The sequence below is a fragment of the Mangifera indica genome, chromosome 14 (genome assembly GCF_011075055.1).
Source record: "Mangifera indica cultivar Alphonso chromosome 14, CATAS_Mindica_2.1, whole genome shotgun sequence".
Taxonomy (NCBI): Eukaryota; Viridiplantae; Streptophyta; class Magnoliopsida; order Sapindales; family Anacardiaceae; genus Mangifera; species Mangifera indica.
Window position 1 is genome coordinate 5412953 of NC_058150.1, and position 18593 is coordinate 5431545.

Consider the following 18593-nt stretch of genomic DNA (forward strand, 5'->3'; position numbering starts at 1 on the left):
TAAGCAATTCTGAGTGAATTTAGAAAAGAGAGAAAAGTAGGTTTAGAGAAAAATAATAATAATAAATGAGGCACATGGCCGTAATTTCTGTCATGCAAGTATTTGAGAGCCGTCCTTTGATCACTCCTAGACCTTTGAAACCTAAAATGATATCCCTTGAGTTCTAAGAAAATGATCTTGTTTTATCTCAGGGGCAGTTGAAGCTGTCTTTCTCCTCCTCCACTTTAAACTACTGTGAAAACTACACATGGAAGGAGAACAGTCTCTATCATGCGCATTGTCTTTTCTTTCACCAATTTTGTCAAAGCTTAAGGTCTGCAACTAATTTCCATTGTAATCTAATCTTTTCTGTTCCATTACTGTCATCGCCAGTTTTCATTTTCTTGCAGACAAAAGAAAACACTGCAAACTGTGAATTTGGCTTTTGCTTATTCAGTTGGTTAACTGTCACTATATTATTATGTTTAGAAAGGAAATCAATGTGTTGATTGTGCATGGACAATATGATTAGAAACAAGACTTTTTGTGTTCACTTGGAGGGAAAGGCCTCTTACTTAAACAACCAAAGCTATGCTCTTTCGCATATGCCCACATCCCACAAAGCAATGGCTTCACCTTTGTTTTCTGCTTTCACTCCCCATGTCTTACTAATCATCTTATTTGTGTACCTTTCTTCTTTATCGAATAATCTTGCAGCGAAGCGCAGCTACTCTTCAACTCACCACCATCACCTTTCCTCTCACAAGTCCTCGCCTTTGGCAAATGAGAAACTTCACCAAGCTTATATTGCTCTTCAAGCATGGAAAAGGGTCATTTACTCTGATCCTTTCAACTTCACCACCAACTGGGTTGGTCCTTCAGTATGCAACTACACTGGCATTTATTGTGCACCTCCTCCTTATAACCACAAAATCCGAGTGGTTGCTGGCATTGATCTTAATGGAGCTGATATTGCTGGGTTTCTTCCTGATGAAATAGGCCTCCTCTCTGACCTTGCACTCATCCATCTTAATAGCAATCGCTTCTGTGGCACTATCCCAAAAGCTTTATCAAATCTTTCACTTCTTTATGAGCTTGACCTTAGTAATAACAGATTTGTTGGCCCTTTCCCTCGTGTTGTGCTCTCTCTTCCAACTCTAAACTATCTTGACATCCGTTTCAATGAGTTCGAAGGACCATTACCTCCAGAACTTGCCAATAAGAAACTAGATGCAATATTTGTTAATAACAATCGTTTTACCAATGTGATTCCTCCAAATTTTGGTGCAAATAACTCAGCATCTGTTGTAGTAATTGCCAACAACAACTTTGGTGGATGCTTGCCACCAAGTATTGCCAAAATGGCTGACACTTTAGAGGAGTTGCTAGTGACCAACACTAGTTTGTCAGGGTGTTTGCCACCAGAAGTTGGTTATCTCTACAAACTGAGAGTGCTGGATGTGAGCTTCAACAATTTGGTCGGTCCTATACCTTATAGCATCGCAGGGTTAGCTAAATTGGAACAACTAAATTTCGCTCATAACATGATGACTGGTGTTGTGCCAGAGGGAGTTTGTGTTCTGCCAAACTTGGCAAATTTTACATTTTCTTATAACTTCTTCTGTGAAGAGGAGGGAATCTGCAGTAACTTGACATCAAAGCATATAGTGTTTGATGATAGGAGGAACTGTCTGCCGGAGAGACCGCTCCAGCGAAGTAACGAAGTATGTCAGCCTGTGCTTGAGCACCCAGTTGAGTGCTTTGAGCAACACTGCGAGAGTGGTGGTAGTGTTAGTAGCAATGGACCCTTTGGCGGTTCAGTTGCCTTGGCTCCAACAGCAATGCCAACAGCCGCACCTATGTTTTCACCTTCAATGGCTCCTACCCATACGTAATTAAGGAACGTAAGATTGTTAATAACCCAGTAAAACCAAAAATAAGATCTAAACTTTCATGTCTTAGGCTGTTACCATGTAAATATGTATGTATAATTTGTCTGAAGTTTGTGCATGGGTCTCTATTTCATGCGTGGGTGATGTAATCTTAGATTTCATATGTTTTCATGTACATTTGTTCTAGTAATACTACATATACAAATAAACCATGCAAGCTAAAGTGATAATATCTGATTAGATAATTTTGAAATTAGAGAAAAAATAAATTATCACATCACCCAATCATAAACTATAATTTCAATTTGTACATATAAGTTTATAAAATTTGTATATATACATAGTTTTATTCTAATATAACTACTTGAAAATCAACATACCAGACTTCTGTATTATGCATGGTAATCGAATCGCGTATCGTATCGTGTGTCGAAAACTTAATTTTCTGTATTGTATCATATGATACAATTTTAAAAAAATAAACTAATAAAATATTAATGAAATAATTAAAAAAAACTAATTAGTATGTCATTTTAAAAAATATCACAAACACATTTAAAAATTTAAAAATTTTTATATATACTCTTACTATATTGTTATTTTTTTTTTAAAAATATATCAATTCTTATCAATAATACATATCATATTATATAATACATCTATTATATTATATTAATTCAATATATCTTATTATACATATTATTTTTTTATTTATATCATATTATATATTAATTCAATATATCTTATTATACATATGATACCAATAAGCATGGTGTTATAGCTTGTGCGTGTAATAGACTTGGTTGGATTAATCAAGAATATTCAACTAAAACACATGGGCGGAGGGATTTATTATTTTTGGTAAGGATCTACATCAACTTTTTGATATGTTTCTTCTAAAAGTCTTGAAAAAAAATGAATCAAGTCAAAGTAAAAAATAAACCCCTATGCTGCATATAATACAATTAAAATACAAGATATGCTAACTAAAAACTGCTGTGCTCCACCCATCTTCTAAACATGTATTTCACCAAAATATGGGGCTTTTTGCCAACCTGAAAAAAATAAAGTAGAAATTTGACGAAAAATCAGCGTATTTTTTAATTGATATCTAAATTTACATTTGATTTATTTATATTTTCCAAATTTACATGTGAGACAGAACAAATTCTGGGAAAAAGACCGAGGAGAAAACGACTACTTCTCATAAATTGAAAAATCCCTTAAATTCAATACGTAGTAGGTAAAAATAGTTTTAAAGACTATCGATTTGTGCCAAGTAATTTACCAAAGTTAACAGATTGTGCAGGGCAAATGATCCTGTGTGAATATAGACAGTGAAATAACTCTCTAGGCCGGTGGCAGAGGACGCCGGCAAGTTGGGCATTCCATCTTTATATCCATCCATCTTTGTAAACAACCCGAGTGGAAAAAATGTTCACACGGTGTCACCTGTTGGAGAATTTGCAATTTTTATGTTTTCTACCCATAAAATATTCTACAGCAGCCATTATTTATAAAATAGAAATAATGGTAATATACCATGCAATCATTAATACGCTGTGAAAGATCAATGGCAGTCATGCAAATGACACAGTCTGTAGAATGATCTGTAGCCTGATCGAATCGCCTATAATAGCTATATTTCTCTGGCAAGATCTGCAAATCATGGAACCAAGGATTAGGCAATTATGAAACATGTCACAACAATGTAATTTTGTTGTTAAGAGCCTTAATTACAAAAATTCACACATCAGCTGAAAACATAACATTGCCCTGCATTGTTTCTTTTGGCAGAAAAATGCAGGCAAAACTGAGTTCTAATCTCCAAGAATGATGGAAAATAAAAGACCCATTGAACAAAAAAATAATTAATTTTTATGTTCTACCTGGAAGGAACGATGCCTTGTAAAAAAAGTAACTTGATGCATATCTTCGTTTATCTCAAATCAGTTAATTAAACAAAAATCATAGCTAAAAAACGGAGAAATGATTTTGCATGAGGAAAATAGCCAGAGTTACACCCAACCTGACGAGGAATGAACCATCGAGATCCAAGGTAGTGCTGAAGAAGAAGAATTAAAGCTTGCAGTCCAATAAATACAATCAAGTAAATACACCAATTCCGATCAGGCTCAATCCGCATGAAGTTGTGAGGGCATCCAAAAATATATAATGGGATTGCTAACCGAGTAACACTTATGCCTAAGATGTAGTGAGGATGCAAAAATTTTCTTGAATCGCGAACAACATTGGTGATTATTTGAGGTATCCAAAATGAGTACATAAGGAGAAGAATAGGTCGCAGAAAATTGTGAAATTCATACATAACCAGAATGCCTCCCAAAAGGATCCCATCTGCAGAGAGCAGCAAACAGTGGGTTCAAATTTGCATGACAATTTAAAACAATGAATTCTAATCAAAATTTTGTAAAACATTTAGGAATGGGAAAGAGTGGTTAAAAAAAGCTAGTAAAAAAATTATATCCATTATGATCTCCAATAGTGTGTAACTAAAACTTGTATAAAAGAGCTAGAATGCCATACAAACAATTAATTTAAAAAAAAAAAAGTAAAAAGGACATTTCTCCTGCATAGTTCGGCATTTAAGCTTGAAATTAAATGTCAAGTAACCCTGAAACTCTAAGAATTGAAAACTGAGTTTCCTTTTGGCATAAGTAGCAAATAATTTCACATATCAATGAAATCTATACAAAGACAATTTAATATGACTGTGACACAATTTTTTTGGATGTTTATGGTCAAGGATGATGATAAATACTTTCAACATGTATGAGAGGCTTCTTGACTTAACACACTATCACACTAAGTTTGCAAAGGTGTCATCAGTTACAGTTCTATAGATGAAAGTTTTTCCACAAATCAATGGGTAGTTGATGCAGAAAGTAGAGAAATAGATGTAGTATACCCTTGTTCTAACATTTTCAAAATCAAACTTTAAATAATATGATAACACTTACAGAAACGACTATATAGAACTGATAGTTCACGCCTCATGGTCTCCCAACCTTCACCATTATTCATGGGTCGATTTGCCTTCCATATTGCAAGAAGATATCTCATCTCAAAAATTGAGAAGACTACAAACTTGAAAAATGCAGCCGTTGCAAAAGCATTAAACAAAGATTCTGCAGGCCAAAAAACAAGTTCCACTTAATGATGGAAAAGAACAATTTATTGGCAAAGATTGATCAAAGGAAAATTTTCCATGATCAGTCAAACAAATCAGAAAAAAGGTGGTTGTACAGTATGCATATACAAGTCACAAAACTGTGCATCAGGTACACCAAAACGAAGACAGCTGTAAATACATATAGAAGTGCAACATGTGTATTCTTCGTGCTAATAATTATGCGAGTGGAGAAACCGGCAGTTGCATTTCATCTATAAAAATACCTTAAGCTCCTCTCTGATTCGGTTTCCAATAAACTGCTCAACTGATATTTTAATATGTTTTTGAGTAAGAGCAACCAAGTTGCACTGCTTATTCTATACTTACCAACTAGTATTCCTGCAGTCAGATGTATGAGGCAAAGATATGCATCCATGATAGCCTGTTGCCCTATCATTAAAATTGAAACTTTGGCAGCACCCTGATAAAGGCAGATTAGAGCCATATTACTGTGGTTAAACCATGAAACAGGAAGATATCCGGAAAAAAAAAAAGTTGTTCTTATTTTTAATGATGTCATGCAGATCCCTAAATTATTGTTGCTAAAAAATATACAGAATAATCTTCTTACAGATTGAGTGTTGCTATGTTCCATCTGCCGAATTAACAAAAGAACCTGAAGGAAAGAAACCTGAGCAAAAATTGTCAAGGAATTCATCCAAACTAGATAAAAACATGGTGATATGCCACAATAGCAGTGATATATCAAAGGATACAAAAGTGACCATTAAAGTATAGTTCACTGCTTTGTTATAGTAGACCTCAATGTTGACAGATGTAGCATTTACAAGTAAAGGTGACAAGCAATCCCCGTCATCATCCACTGCAGGACTCTCCATTAGTCCTTCTAGGTGATAACGATCATGATCACTCTCTGTACGAATGCAAGCAATATCGATAACTTAATACATATCCAATCAAAGCATTAAATGGAGTTCAATACACAATTTTATTTCTCAAAAGGAAAGTATAATATGTGCAAAGGAAACTCAAATACCATGTTGTGAGGATGAGATACGTGAAATTTGTGCAGCGATTTCTATATTACAATGTTTCTCTATCTCATAAATTGGTGCTGCACCCAAAACATATAAGATTTAACAACAAGGTGGTAGTATATAATATATAAAATTAAAAGTTAAGTAGACAGTATTACAATTTTTCCTTCTCCATATTTTTTCTCGAGGAGATTCTTGGAACACCTGAGATGAGAAAACTCCAAGCTGTTCAAAGAATCAGCAGCAACATCAATAACAACATGTACAAGAAATACTGATATTGTGATCAGTGCAATACATCTCAAAGAGTAAATCATTGTCAAATAGTATATGAGCTTAATTCTGTAGGTTATCCAGAATGAAACCCCTATGCCCATAATATTTAAAAAAAGAGACAAAAAAACAAAAATAAAAAGCATAAAACAGATTCAGAGACTTATCCCACAAAAACAAACACTGTCAAGAACATATGACCCTAGTTCAAAACTGTGCTAATCAAATCAGGCATGTCAATTATGTAGGACCAATTTACAATAATTAGTTAACATCAAGTCAGATTAATAAAACTCATGAGGCCAATGAGAAACCACTTTTGCAAGGTAAGTAGTCCTAAAATAATATAATATAGCATGAATATCAATACCAGGTATCACCTAATGCCTTTACAAGGAACATTACCATATGATACGGATTTGACAAAATATAATCTTCTTGGTTCGAATCTCCCTCTTTTCCACTGCAATAGTGTATAGTAGAATGTTAAGAGTCTGAAATGCAACTAGCAGACCACCTAAAATAACCAAATTAATAGGAAGACAAGTGAAAAGTGGAAATCCTGCATTGAATATATGATAGATGCTCCAGAAAGGACTTTTAACATGCAATGTACTGATAAATTAAAAGCTAATAACCTACTAAACTCCACAAGACTAACCTGTTAGCTACCATTCGAAGTTGTCTAAAAGGCCATATATATACACCTTCTACTCTGATTTGAGCACCACCAACATTATGCTCATTATCAAACACATCATGGAATATAATTACACCCTGTAATATACAACATGAATGAAAAAAATAATAATATAATTGATGCAAGAGCTTCAAAGAACACAACTTCTTCAGATAATCAGAACATGCCTCCACCACATAATGTGAGCCCTTTTCTTAATTAGGAAAGACCAGGCAATATTTATCCAATGACTGTAGCAAACTACAGGTTTGTGAAAGCCCAAGAGGGCTAATTATTACAGATAAAATAAAGCGATAAGAATAAAACAAAGGCACCTTTGAAAAGATAAAATTTGCTGTCTCAAGACCCATTTTGATCAATGTTTTGTACAAATATAAAATCAAAAATTATTTTCAAATTATGGAATGGCTAAGAAATGTGGAAGATCTAACTTAGAAACCATACAATGAAAATAAATGATGAGTTATCACAAATAGTGGTTCTATTTCCTCACCTGAACATAATGTACACCAGTTATTTTTGTTGGGGTGCTAACTAATTCAATGATGGAATTTCCATTTGATTTCCTGAACTCTGTAAACTTGGAAGAGCTATTTGCAGAATCTAGAAATTTCCAAGCTCCTGCAACCAATATGTGCAGATCTATAGGTTGTCATAACAATATTGCAGTGAACTAGAAGATCAAATATACTATGTTTTCAACTGACATTATAAGTTGTCACTAATATTTAGCCTAGATTTCCAAATGCCGGGATTTCAAAAAAGAATTCACAAATTATATATGAGTTTCTTCTAGTGAATTGAAACTGACTAAAAGCAACTTATGTGCACATGTAGTGCAAGACCAAAAATATGAACAGTCCATTAGACACTGTATTCAACAACGTTTCAAGACAAGGAACAGTCATTCAAGGGGACAATGAATATTAAAGGTTTAACTATAGCAAATTTTAAATATTTTATTATCCAGCAAGTTCTAAACTAAAGGCTACATCCCAACCATACAACCTTGCTAATCACGGAACTTTACTAATGTTTTGCAAGGAAGTTATCATCTCATCCATTAAGACTAACCATGCAAGTACCAGAGTTGAGGATTATAATATTATTGGAAAATTATAAGAAAAATTAAAAACAAAGATATAGCTAGATTAGCCAAACAACAGTGAAAAAACAAAGAATGTTTAAATATTTTTAAAAAAGCAAACAATTTAGGTAATAACTATCTAGATTGAATCATATAGTATGTAACTTACAAACCTCGGTAAGTTCCTGTTATGTTCCATGGAGAAAATGGACCCAATTCATTTTCATCTTTTCTAACAGATAGCCACTGAATAAAAATATAAATCAACAATAAGTAACAGAATGAGTTTATTTTCATTCAGATTTCTCAGTAATGAAAAGGTAAATTCAGTTTTACAAATGATACTTCTCTCCAGCAATCATAAATATAGAAAAATCTAAACATAACTGGTAACTCAAGTACATAGAATGAAAACATTACCAACAACAAAATTTACCAAGAATTATTTGCAACACAACTCAACCAAGCTCTTTATCATGCAATTAGGTGATATCTAGAATAGACTATATCAGAGAGAAAAAAAGTGTAAACCATAATTTCACCAACCTCTCACCATTCTTATCAAAAGCATCAATGCAATATCATGCTGTTCTACTAGCAGACTCCACATCTCCCACTTCCATTTCACTACATTTTCTTCAAAAACATACACAATGCATAACGAGACAGCCCACAATCACCTAACTTGTCAAACCCCATAAAAATCAAGCAAAAAGTGAAAATTATGCCATATTTTCACTATGGCACCAAAACTAGAAACTCACACAAATGCAGAACAAATACAGTCCACTATGAAATATCCAGTCAAACCCATCAAAATGAAGGAAAAAGATAAAATAAAAAAAAAACGACATCATTTCACCATGGAAGCAAAATTAGAAACTCAAAACAAAAACCACTGCATTTGACATGATCAACAACAAAAGTAACCCAGAAAATATGCAATTTCACATCCAAATTAACGATCTTTATCCTGAATTCTCCTAAAAACAAACGACAGAAACCAAATAGAAATATCCCAAAAAAAAAAAGTACCGACCTCATCGCCCCACGAGCGTGCCCGCTCCCTTAGCGGTCTGAGAGCCCCAACAGGCTTTAGAATTGCAAAACCAAACCATAATCCAAAAAGAATCCGAACCAAAAACCCTAATTTCCTCCTCCTTTGAAACCACACAGAACCCAAAATTTGCCGGATAAACATATCAAACCCCAGTTGAAAAAACAAACGAATTCAACCACAATTCAAGTCTGAAACAGCACGTAGTTTAACAAACTGACGATCTTGAAAAACAAGACCGGAAGAAAATGACACAATCCCACCTATCATGAATAACTATTGCTTCAAGTGGAATCAAACATTGAAGTAACAATCAAACAAACGCAGAAAACAAGAGTCAGATAATCGAAAGTGAGAGTTCACCTGACTCAGCTTATTTAAAAAAAAAAAGCAACTAACAAATATACGTAAAATCGAAAACCTTCACTAGAAGATTTTGTACATCTTAATTCTTAAGTATACATAATAAGTAGCTGGAAGGTGGGATTAGGAAGTTGGTTCCCAAACTAAAATTTTTTTGTTGCGTTTGTTGGTCTTCGTTGACAAATTGACATGTTTCTGATCCTTTTATTGGTAGATGGAGGTCACTGTGAGAGAGAGAGAGACTGCTTTGGCGAATAATAGCTTATGCAGGCGCTTCTGGTAGAACCAACCCCAGATGCCACCATATAATACAATTAATAACATATTAGATTTAATTTATTAATAGGCCAAAGGATATATTCCCACCATAGTATGATATACTGTTATCTCATTTACCGTTTATAAGAAGTAAAGTTTATTAATTTTAAAATTAAAATTATTATTTTATATTTAATATTAAAAATAAACTTAAATTTGATTTATTTTTCTCCTTAAATCTTAAAAACTAATAATTTTTTCTTAATCCAGGTTTTTAAAAATAGTAATTCCCTCCTAAGGTTTTGACTCTTTCAGATTCAATTTTTCAAGGACGAAGAGATTTTTTCGACGATTTCCAAACAACGTCTCTTCTTCTCTGATACATCATCCGTTTGATCTTCCTCCTCGATGTCGTCGTCGACGAAGACAACTTGTCTTTGTTTTCGTCTAGAGACAAAGATAATTCATCTATGTCAAAGACGAAGACAATTCGTCTTCCTCTCAACGGAGACGAGTCATCTTCGTTGATGATGACATCGAGGAGAATGGCTTGAAGGAGGACGTGTCGGAGAGAAAGAGACATTGTTTATAGATCATTGGAGAAGTTTCTTCGTCATCGAAAAGTTGAATCTGAAAAATTAGAAACCCTAAGGGGGAAAATGTTGTTTTTAAAAATTTGAGTTAAGAAAAAATTGTTAATTTTTAGGATTTAGGGAAGAGATAATATAACTAACGAACTCAGTTAATTTTAATTGTCTATAAGTTGGTAAATAAGATTTTCAAAGTTAACATAGAGAAACTTGGGTAAACAACATAATTTAAGGGGGAATAAGTCCTTTGGCCTTATTAATATTATGGGGAGCATTAAGTATAAATTGGATTAATGTTATATCTACAATATTACATATAAATAATAATATATTATTATGTGACACATCATTTTTTATGTACATAATTTTATTATATAAATTGAGATTAGTTTATAATACACGTGAGCTCAATTTATCATTTGAGCATCAAGCTTAATTATAATTTTAATTATATCCTAAGAGTAAATCAAATTACATATCCCAAATTTTATATTGTAGATGTGATTTTTCATCATCAAGTTATGTATATAATTTAAAGTCATGTACAATATAAGTTATTGTATCTGTAATTAGAATATCAGAAAATTCATGTAAGTATGGTAGATGTTTTGAAATTAATATATGAATAAATGAACTAATGAAGATATTACAATAAATTACGACATTGAGATTTTTTCGTGATTCGATCTGATAATTAAAATATCTACGGCCATAAATAATACAATGATCTTTAAGTATTTTCCATCTCTATATATTTTTTCCACCCTTCTCCCTCTCTTTATTCTTCCTTCTATTTATATACAAATTTGTTTCGGAGAAAAATGTCTCCCTTGAATTCTTCATCTCTTTTAGAACCTAACTTAAAATTTTGAATTTAAAAAGTGTATTTATACCAGTATTGATAATATTATATATATCAAAAGTTAATATCTTTATTGAATGACTATTACGAAAGTTTTGTAACATGAGACCTGATATAAGACTTTTTTTTTATAAGCTTCAAAAAGATTTTATTCAAATTTAAAATTATTTGGTCTACTCGTTAGTCTCTATGATCCAATTTTTAATGTGTTAAATCATTATTCGTTATAAATAACTATGTTAAGAGGGTTGACCCTGAACTACTTATTTTTTATTGCATAATATTTGGCATCAATTCTTAGAGTTCTTGGATAACTTCAAGAACAACAAAAGATTTCTTTGCCACGTGGAGATCTTATCATATCTATTTAGATAGCGTAAGTTGGAGTCATCGTAATCTCATATGTTTCAAAAAATTCATAAATTTTTTTGTATTAGTTGTTGAATACGACTAGACATACAATGTTAACATCTCAGGATGGTTCACATGTGTCTTTTTATTATTGAATTATCATAATAGATTATCTTTTTTTATAAAAAAGAAGGGTATAGGCATAAGTTTTCAATAAGTTTTTCTTCTGGATGCTTCACAAAATCATTTACTCTTTTTTAAGTCTCATGGAGAAGGGAAGTTTAAAGTATGATGCCTCTTCAGAAGAAGATAATGTAAAAAATGGTCTTTGTGATGATTTTTCTTTTTTCTTTTTCAATAAATTAGCTATGTTTAATATCATTGTGCACCTCCCAAGTATAGTGGTGGTGTCCTTCACAATAGTGACTTTCCTTATGTAGTATGTCATCTTTCCTCCATGAGCTCTCACAATCTTAAGGTAGACTTCTATGTTGATTCCAACCTAAGTCTTTGGTTTAGTTTCTTCTTGATAGGTAATATACAAAAGTTGACCGTTCTATTGAGTCTTGAGCTAAATTGAAAGGTAAAGGGCTCTTAGATGTGTTCCCAAAAGTTCAACATTTCCTTGAACCTATTTTCTCCCTACAAAGAGTATTCCTACAATAAGTTCTAGTTTGTTTTTACTAGAGAATCCCTTCTTCATTGATTTGTTCTAAGACCTTCTTTGGTGTATTTTATAGGCTACTTGGTTATATCTTTTTGTCAGATGAAGCAATGATCTAACACAAGTTGATTCTTGAATGTGTTTGAAGGTATTTCCTTGTAAGGGAATCTAAATCGTCTTTGGGATTGTTGACATGTCTTAGGCCTTTACAAGAAGAAATTATGAGAGAAAAATACTTAGAGATCACTTCTCTCATGTGATGTTGTAGCTCTTATCTTCACCTAGGGAGACTTGGGCATCTATAATGAAGCACACCACCTAGTCTTGTTAGGTTTTGTACTTTAATCAGTTACGTTCTTGCAAACTATGGGTAATCACTTATGTATTTGCAAAAAGTATTTTTGCACTTGTAATTAATTAGAAATAAAATTTTGTTTATTCCCCCTTTTTTTTCCACTATTTACCCTTACACCACACAAAAACAATATCAAAACTCATCTTTTCATAACTAAATACACAAATATTATTTAAAAAAATTTGGCACGTTTAGTGAAAAAAATCAATTTACCCTCTACACAATAAAGTATCAATTTACCTACTCCATGGTAAATCTCAAAAAAGCCCACATATGTAAAATATATAAAAAAAAAACCATATGTGTAAAATATACATTTAACCCTTAACCTTTTTTTTATCATAATAATATCGTTTCAATGTTTTCTATCATTATTGATTATAAAATACAATTCAAATATATCAAATAAATTCAATGCATAAACAAAAAAAAAAACAATAATCATCTAACAAATTAAAATTTGAGTTTACGTAAACATAGCAAACTGAATTTCTTGATTATGAAATCATGATGTTAAAATTTGAGTGAGTGTATAAAAATGAGAGCTTTCAAAAGTTTATAGGATTTATTTATGATATTGGTTTATATAAAATATTTGAGTTTACATAAGAGAGGAAAAGGGTATTATGGTATTAAAATTTATGTTTTTGTTATGTCTGATAACCCCAAAAAGTTGAAATGTGTAATTATAAATAATAAATTTTAAAAATTATATTAAAAATAACGGCCCAAAGGCCCGGTTCTGAGATCAGGCCGCTAGGCCCCTGTAAATAAAGCAAAGAAGTCAGACACAGTCAAGGGCAAAACGCAAGGAAGGTCGTCGTTTCTTCAAGCGCTGCGTTTCGATTTTGTTTTCCTCTTCGGTGTTTTAAACCCAAAACCACCCTCTTTTTCTAGAACTCACTGCACAGTGACCATCAACAATGGAGGAGCCAATTCGGAAAGGAACAGTGACGTCACTCTCGTCAATGTTTCCCGCCGAAGACGCGCAGAAAGCAACGAAGCGTGTGCATGATGCTATTACTGAGAAGCAACAGGAGCTCGAAAGAGTTAAAGAATTCATCGCCGACAACACAAACCTCATCAACCTCGTGCAGAAACTTCCAGAAGAACTCCACCACGATATCATGGCAAGCCATTTTCTTATCCACCAGAAACCTACACGTGTGTCTCTTTCGATGTGATTTATATATTTTTTTAATTTTGTATTTTTCTTGAAGGTTCCATTTGGGAAAGCGGCGTTTTTCCCTGGACGTCTGATACACACCAATGAACTTCTGGTAGAAAATTATTACTCTTTCCGTAATAATTCTGAATATCAACGTTGCTTTTGGGACTTCCAAAATATCTCCAGTTGAAACTGTGACTGAATTAGATAAAAATGGTTTTTTAAGTGTAAGAAAGCATTTGCAGTGCTTTTGAAGGGGCATTTTTCTTCCATGTTTTCCTAGACGGTGCTTTTTGGGTACAAAGCATTAAGAAAACATTTTCATGTGTTTAATAGAAGTACTTCTTGAAATTGAAAGGCATTACGAGATCCACCCTTACTGGATGAGATGGATAAAAAATGGAAAATGTTTGTTCTGACAGTAAGTTTTGAGGAACGAGATTGAGAATTTGATGTAAAAAGTTTAGTTACTGTGGTTGTAGGTTCTTTTGGGAGAAGGGTATTATGCTGAGAGAACATCAAAGCAAGCTGTTGACATTTTGAAGAGACGAGGGAAGGATTTGGAATCACAAGCTGATTCTCTTAAGGCTATGATGAAGGACCTTCAAGCAGAGGCTTCATTCTTCGATGCAACTGCTTCTGAAGCAGCAGTGAGTTTTGTGGTTGTTCTTTGGTTATTAGAAACTTTTTAGTGGTTTTCGTTGATAAGCTTAGATCATTTATAAGAAATTTCAGTTTCTAAAAGGCTTAACTGGGCTTAGTTAATCAGTTAATTGGTCCTGTTACACCTTTGGTGTGTCAGGGGCTCAAATGAGTGATGCACATGTTCACATGACAGAAACATTCCAATCTCACAAGAACTGGGGATGCTAGATTCATAGATATTTCTTTTTTAAGTTTTGATGCTTTTCATCTTTTTTTCTAGGTGGAATTAATTCTGTTTCTTTGATCTTAAAAATAAATGATTCCTACATGTTTCATTATTGAGGATTCCTAACAGCACATTAAGGTCATACTGTGTAGTAGGTGATCACAAAGAATAAGGAAACAAAATTCCCTCCAGCATTGACTGCTGCTGTGTTTATTGTTAATTAGTATTCCAAGCTTCAAAATACTGTTTCTTTATCGCAGCAAGTGCAAAAACTGCTAATGAAAAATGGCATATTGTGCAATTTGGCATACATTGAACAATCATAAGAAAACAGTTCATTTCTTAACAGATACAACACTGCCATAATGAATAAGGTTTGATGGGGAGGATCTAAAGCATGAACAAGTATTAGATTTTCCTCAATCAGATAATTAGGTTTATATGGACCCCAAATTGTCCATATAAATTGAAAATTGAAGGTTGATAAGTTGATTGCTATAGAATGTAGTTTTGACAACTTTCATTTGGCTTGACCAAACTGGCTATCAGTTGCTTCAGCAAATAGTTGCCCTGTTGTGTTGTTTTTCTATAAACTAATAGTTACTGCTTGATTATAAAACAGGAGGGTCTTGTAGAGATAAGGGAGGAATATATGGAGGAAATATCTGAAAGGACATCTGAATCAGGCAGGTTCTTGCTTTTTGTATGTTTCTATTAGTTGCTTGGTTTTATAAGTTTGAACTCCGTTCAGTTATTAAAGTGCATGGTGGATTATTGATTTTTTTTAAAGTTATCTGACTGGTTTCTTGGTCTCTTTTCTCCCCTTTGGTTAATTAACTACATGATTAATTAACAAACTCAACTATCTTTAGTTTAATTAACAAAACAACACATTATTTAAAATGAAGTTTTTCTTTATATATTATTGCAAACGCAATATTTATTGTATTCTAATCCATCTAGATTCTATAAGATGATATTATGTTGCAAAAATTGTTTATAGTGAAATTGTTAATATTCATGGGAAGGCAATCTTGGTGTTTCTAGAGATGAAGAGGGGCATGTGGGATCCTCCACGTTCTCGTGATATTGAATTTTGCTTTATTTAAAACAGCTGACCATATGCTTATGGTTTTCAAGACTTGCATTGAAGTCCAAATATAATATATGAACATGGTAGCATTATGCACATTTGCATGTATGCCTGTTTGGCTTTCTTCATTGCATCAAATGCAGATGCAAGCAGTGAACTAACCAAATTTTGGAAGTTGACTGGTTGCTCCGGTCACATCATTTTCCAAAGGTCTTAGACTTCTAGAATTCATTTGATCTTTAATTTATTCTCACCTATTTATAGAAGTTTGTTTCTTTTCAGAAGAAAATAAAAAAGTTATCATTTGAAATGTCAATGTCTGTTTTAGGTCTACCAAAACAAGACTCTAGTGTCTCTGAAACAAACAACTCTAAAGATGAAGATGAAGAATATGCTCGCATTTTGTCCAGGCTGGATGAGCTTGAGCTTGAAGAACTTGCTGCTGAAAGTGGCAATTGGGGTGATGATGGTAAACAAAGTAAAATTGCTGAAGATGACAGTGAAAGTGATGAAGACGAGCAAGCGAAAGCTGATTTTGATCCATTTCCAGATCAGAGTTTGTTTGACCATAATCTTGGTCATCCACAGGTATTGCTTTTAATTTGTTCTGTTGGTTAGTAATAGGTAAGCAGTTGCTTTGATTTTGTACTAATTGTGCTGAATGATTTCACAGGACTTTATCTCAAGTAAACCACCCCAGCAGGTGAAAGATAAAATTACCACCTCTGAACTGTTCTCTAATGATCATTACCAGCAGAATTTTACTGATCATTCTGTAAGAGAAGCAAATCGTCAAATTCTCCTCTGCTTTAGTTTTGTCAATCTTTTATCAGCCACTGATAATCAAGTTGTTGAATCAACTTTTATATTTTCTAAGTCATTAATTTATTCGAATTTATTTAAATGCAGTGTTCAGGATTGACAGGGCAGGCTGTACCAAAAGGTAAATTTAGTAATGAAATCACTATGATTTTTTCCTGTTGAATTTCTTTTATAGGGCATTCAGTTTCAGAAAAGTTTGCTAATACCCACTGCTTATTAGAGACAAATTAAAGAGCCAATTTGGATTAGTGTTCAAGTCAACCAATTGTTGTTTCACCTTTACAGCTTTTGTGTATGGATGAAGTGATGTTCTCATTGTTTTCTCTCTTTCAGATGCTGTGTCACATGGCAAAGCTTTAGCACACAGTGCAAAATCCATTTCTGCTGAGAAGTCTTTACTGCTTCCTGAAGCAACTGGGAATGTTGGAGCAGTGCCTTCATTAAGGAAGGAGGTAATTAAAAGTTTACGTTCAAACTCAATTATAGTGGTTGCTGGTTTTGTGCTTTAGTGTCATTGTCTATATAATTTCTTTTTCCAGGCAGCATAAATGTACTTACCTATATTAATTTGAATTTAGAAATTGTAGCTAAGGATTGTACATATTTTAAGCATACATTAGAATTGTTACGAGATTGGTGGAATCAAATGAATCAAAAATTTAATATCTTATAACTAGATGCAAACATTGTATATTTTTGTGTGTTGTCATATTGTGCAAACATATGCCGTAGACCATCTGTATCGCAAGCTTGTCAGAGCAGAATGTTTTATTTCTGGAGTCTGAAGAATTTATTGGAATTCTTATAGTAACCACTGCAATTTTTAGTTTTATCTATATTTCATCTGGCATGAAAAGTTGAAAGTGTTAATTTTTGGAGACTCTCATTACTTGATGCGAAACTGTCTTTGCTGGTGTCTACGGATGCCCATAATTCATGATTCACTGGCTTTTAGGAAACAAGGGGAAATTGTAAAGAAAGAGAACTTAATTTGCTTTTTTTGGCAACATGTGATCATTTCTGTGGAAATTTCTGCAATAAAAGAAGTCATCACCGTGTTTTCTATATTATATATGCATTCTTGCATATAGTAAAGAGCTGCCCCCCAAGTTCCCTTACCATACTTTTTCTTGACAGGTGTCTGCCCAGACTTCCAAATCAGGATTTGACAGTAGCAAGGTATGTTTCCACAACGGTTCCATTTTAGCTCAGGGATTTGAAACATTTCCTAATTTATGGGGAGACTAAAGCTGGTGGTTATGAACCATGGGATCACAAATTTGAAGTAGGTAAAATTTTACATTTTTTTAACATTTTTGGCTTTATGCAGGCCTTTACAGGCTCTATTGTAGAGCACACTCATAATATACATACAAGTACAGAGAAGGTATTGCTTACCCATGCCTTATCTTTGACATTGTTGATGTTTGTTTGTTGTGTAAGTGTATTTTTTACTTCAAATTCTAAACATGGTTTTGACTACTGCAGCCTTCTGGCACCCAACCTTCAAAGCCGGTTTCCAAATTTAAGATGCAGAGGAAGTAGCTGTGCATGTCTTAAAATATGGGGGAGGTGTGGGGTTTATACTTGTATTTTGGACTGGTAGAATGTCTTACATCCACTATCGGAACAAATTGTTCTGAACAATTTTTTATTGAAAAATGCTCTTTTATACTGACATTTTCATTTCATGAGTAGTAAGTCACGAAGCACGATTGAATGCCTTTGTAACATAAGGGTGGCTTCCTTAATTGATATCGGCCTTCTTTATACTAGATCATTGCTTCAATTTTCCTGTCTATGCTCCCAAGTACAACAACTAGGAAATGAATGGCCAAATGACTATTTCCCACAGGAACTTTAATAAAACAAAAACTTTTTTTTTTTAAGTTTGTAAGGTTTACTTGTCATCCACGTTCATTAGTGCATAATGTATTGTCTTTTGTTAGTGTAAGGACAAAAATGCCTTTACCATTTAACACAAATATTAATTACCAAAGTAATGTAATTTCTCATA

General features: G+C 33.1%; 3 protein-coding genes across 4 annotated transcripts; 2 read left to right on the plus strand and 1 right to left on the minus strand.

The window, feature by feature from the left end:
- The first annotated feature begins 605 nt into the window (after positions 1–605).
- LOC123196566 (leucine-rich repeat extensin-like protein 4) lies at positions 606–2064 on the plus strand. The gene has a single exon (XM_044610622.1). It carries the CDS (start codon positions 606–608, stop codon positions 1872–1874), a length of 1269 nt encoding a protein of 422 aa, XP_044466557.1. The 3' UTR covers positions 1875–2064.
- A 628-nt stretch (positions 2065–2692) lies between these two features.
- On the minus strand, positions 2693–9834 carry LOC123196725 (transmembrane E3 ubiquitin-protein ligase FLY2-like). Its single transcript, XM_044610822.1, has 15 exons — positions 9162–9834; positions 8296–8368; positions 7529–7656; positions 6997–7112; positions 6741–6798; positions 6221–6287; positions 6062–6139; positions 5781–5938; positions 5636–5695; positions 5392–5485; positions 4853–5020; positions 3901–4229; positions 3414–3530; positions 3160–3323; positions 2693–2926 (listed from the first exon to the last, which is right to left on the minus strand). Exons 1-14 carry the CDS (start codon positions 9321–9323, stop codon positions 3222–3224), a joined length of 1710 nt encoding a protein of 569 aa, XP_044466757.1. The 5' UTR covers positions 9324–9834; the 3' UTR covers positions 2693–2926; positions 3160–3221.
- A 3597-nt stretch (positions 9835–13431) lies between these two features.
- On the plus strand, positions 13432–18256 carry LOC123195481 (RNA polymerase II subunit 5-mediating protein homolog). Of its 2 annotated transcripts, none has more exons than XM_044609200.1 (11): positions 13432–13752; positions 13843–13902; positions 14273–14440; positions 15284–15347; positions 16083–16342; positions 16428–16457; positions 16664–16697; positions 16910–17028; positions 17714–17755; positions 17907–17963; positions 18065–18256. In XM_044609200.1, the coding sequence occupies exons 1-11, from the start codon at positions 13546–13548 to the stop codon at positions 18119–18121; spliced, it is 1098 nt and encodes a 365-aa protein (XP_044465135.1). In that variant the 5' UTR covers positions 13432–13545; the 3' UTR covers positions 18122–18256. The 2 variants fall into 2 exon arrangements, with proteins under 2 accessions (XP_044465135.1, XP_044465134.1); XM_044609199.1 differs by having other exon boundaries at positions 13434–13752; positions 16428–16529.
- The last annotated feature ends 337 nt before the right edge of the window (positions 18257–18593 follow it).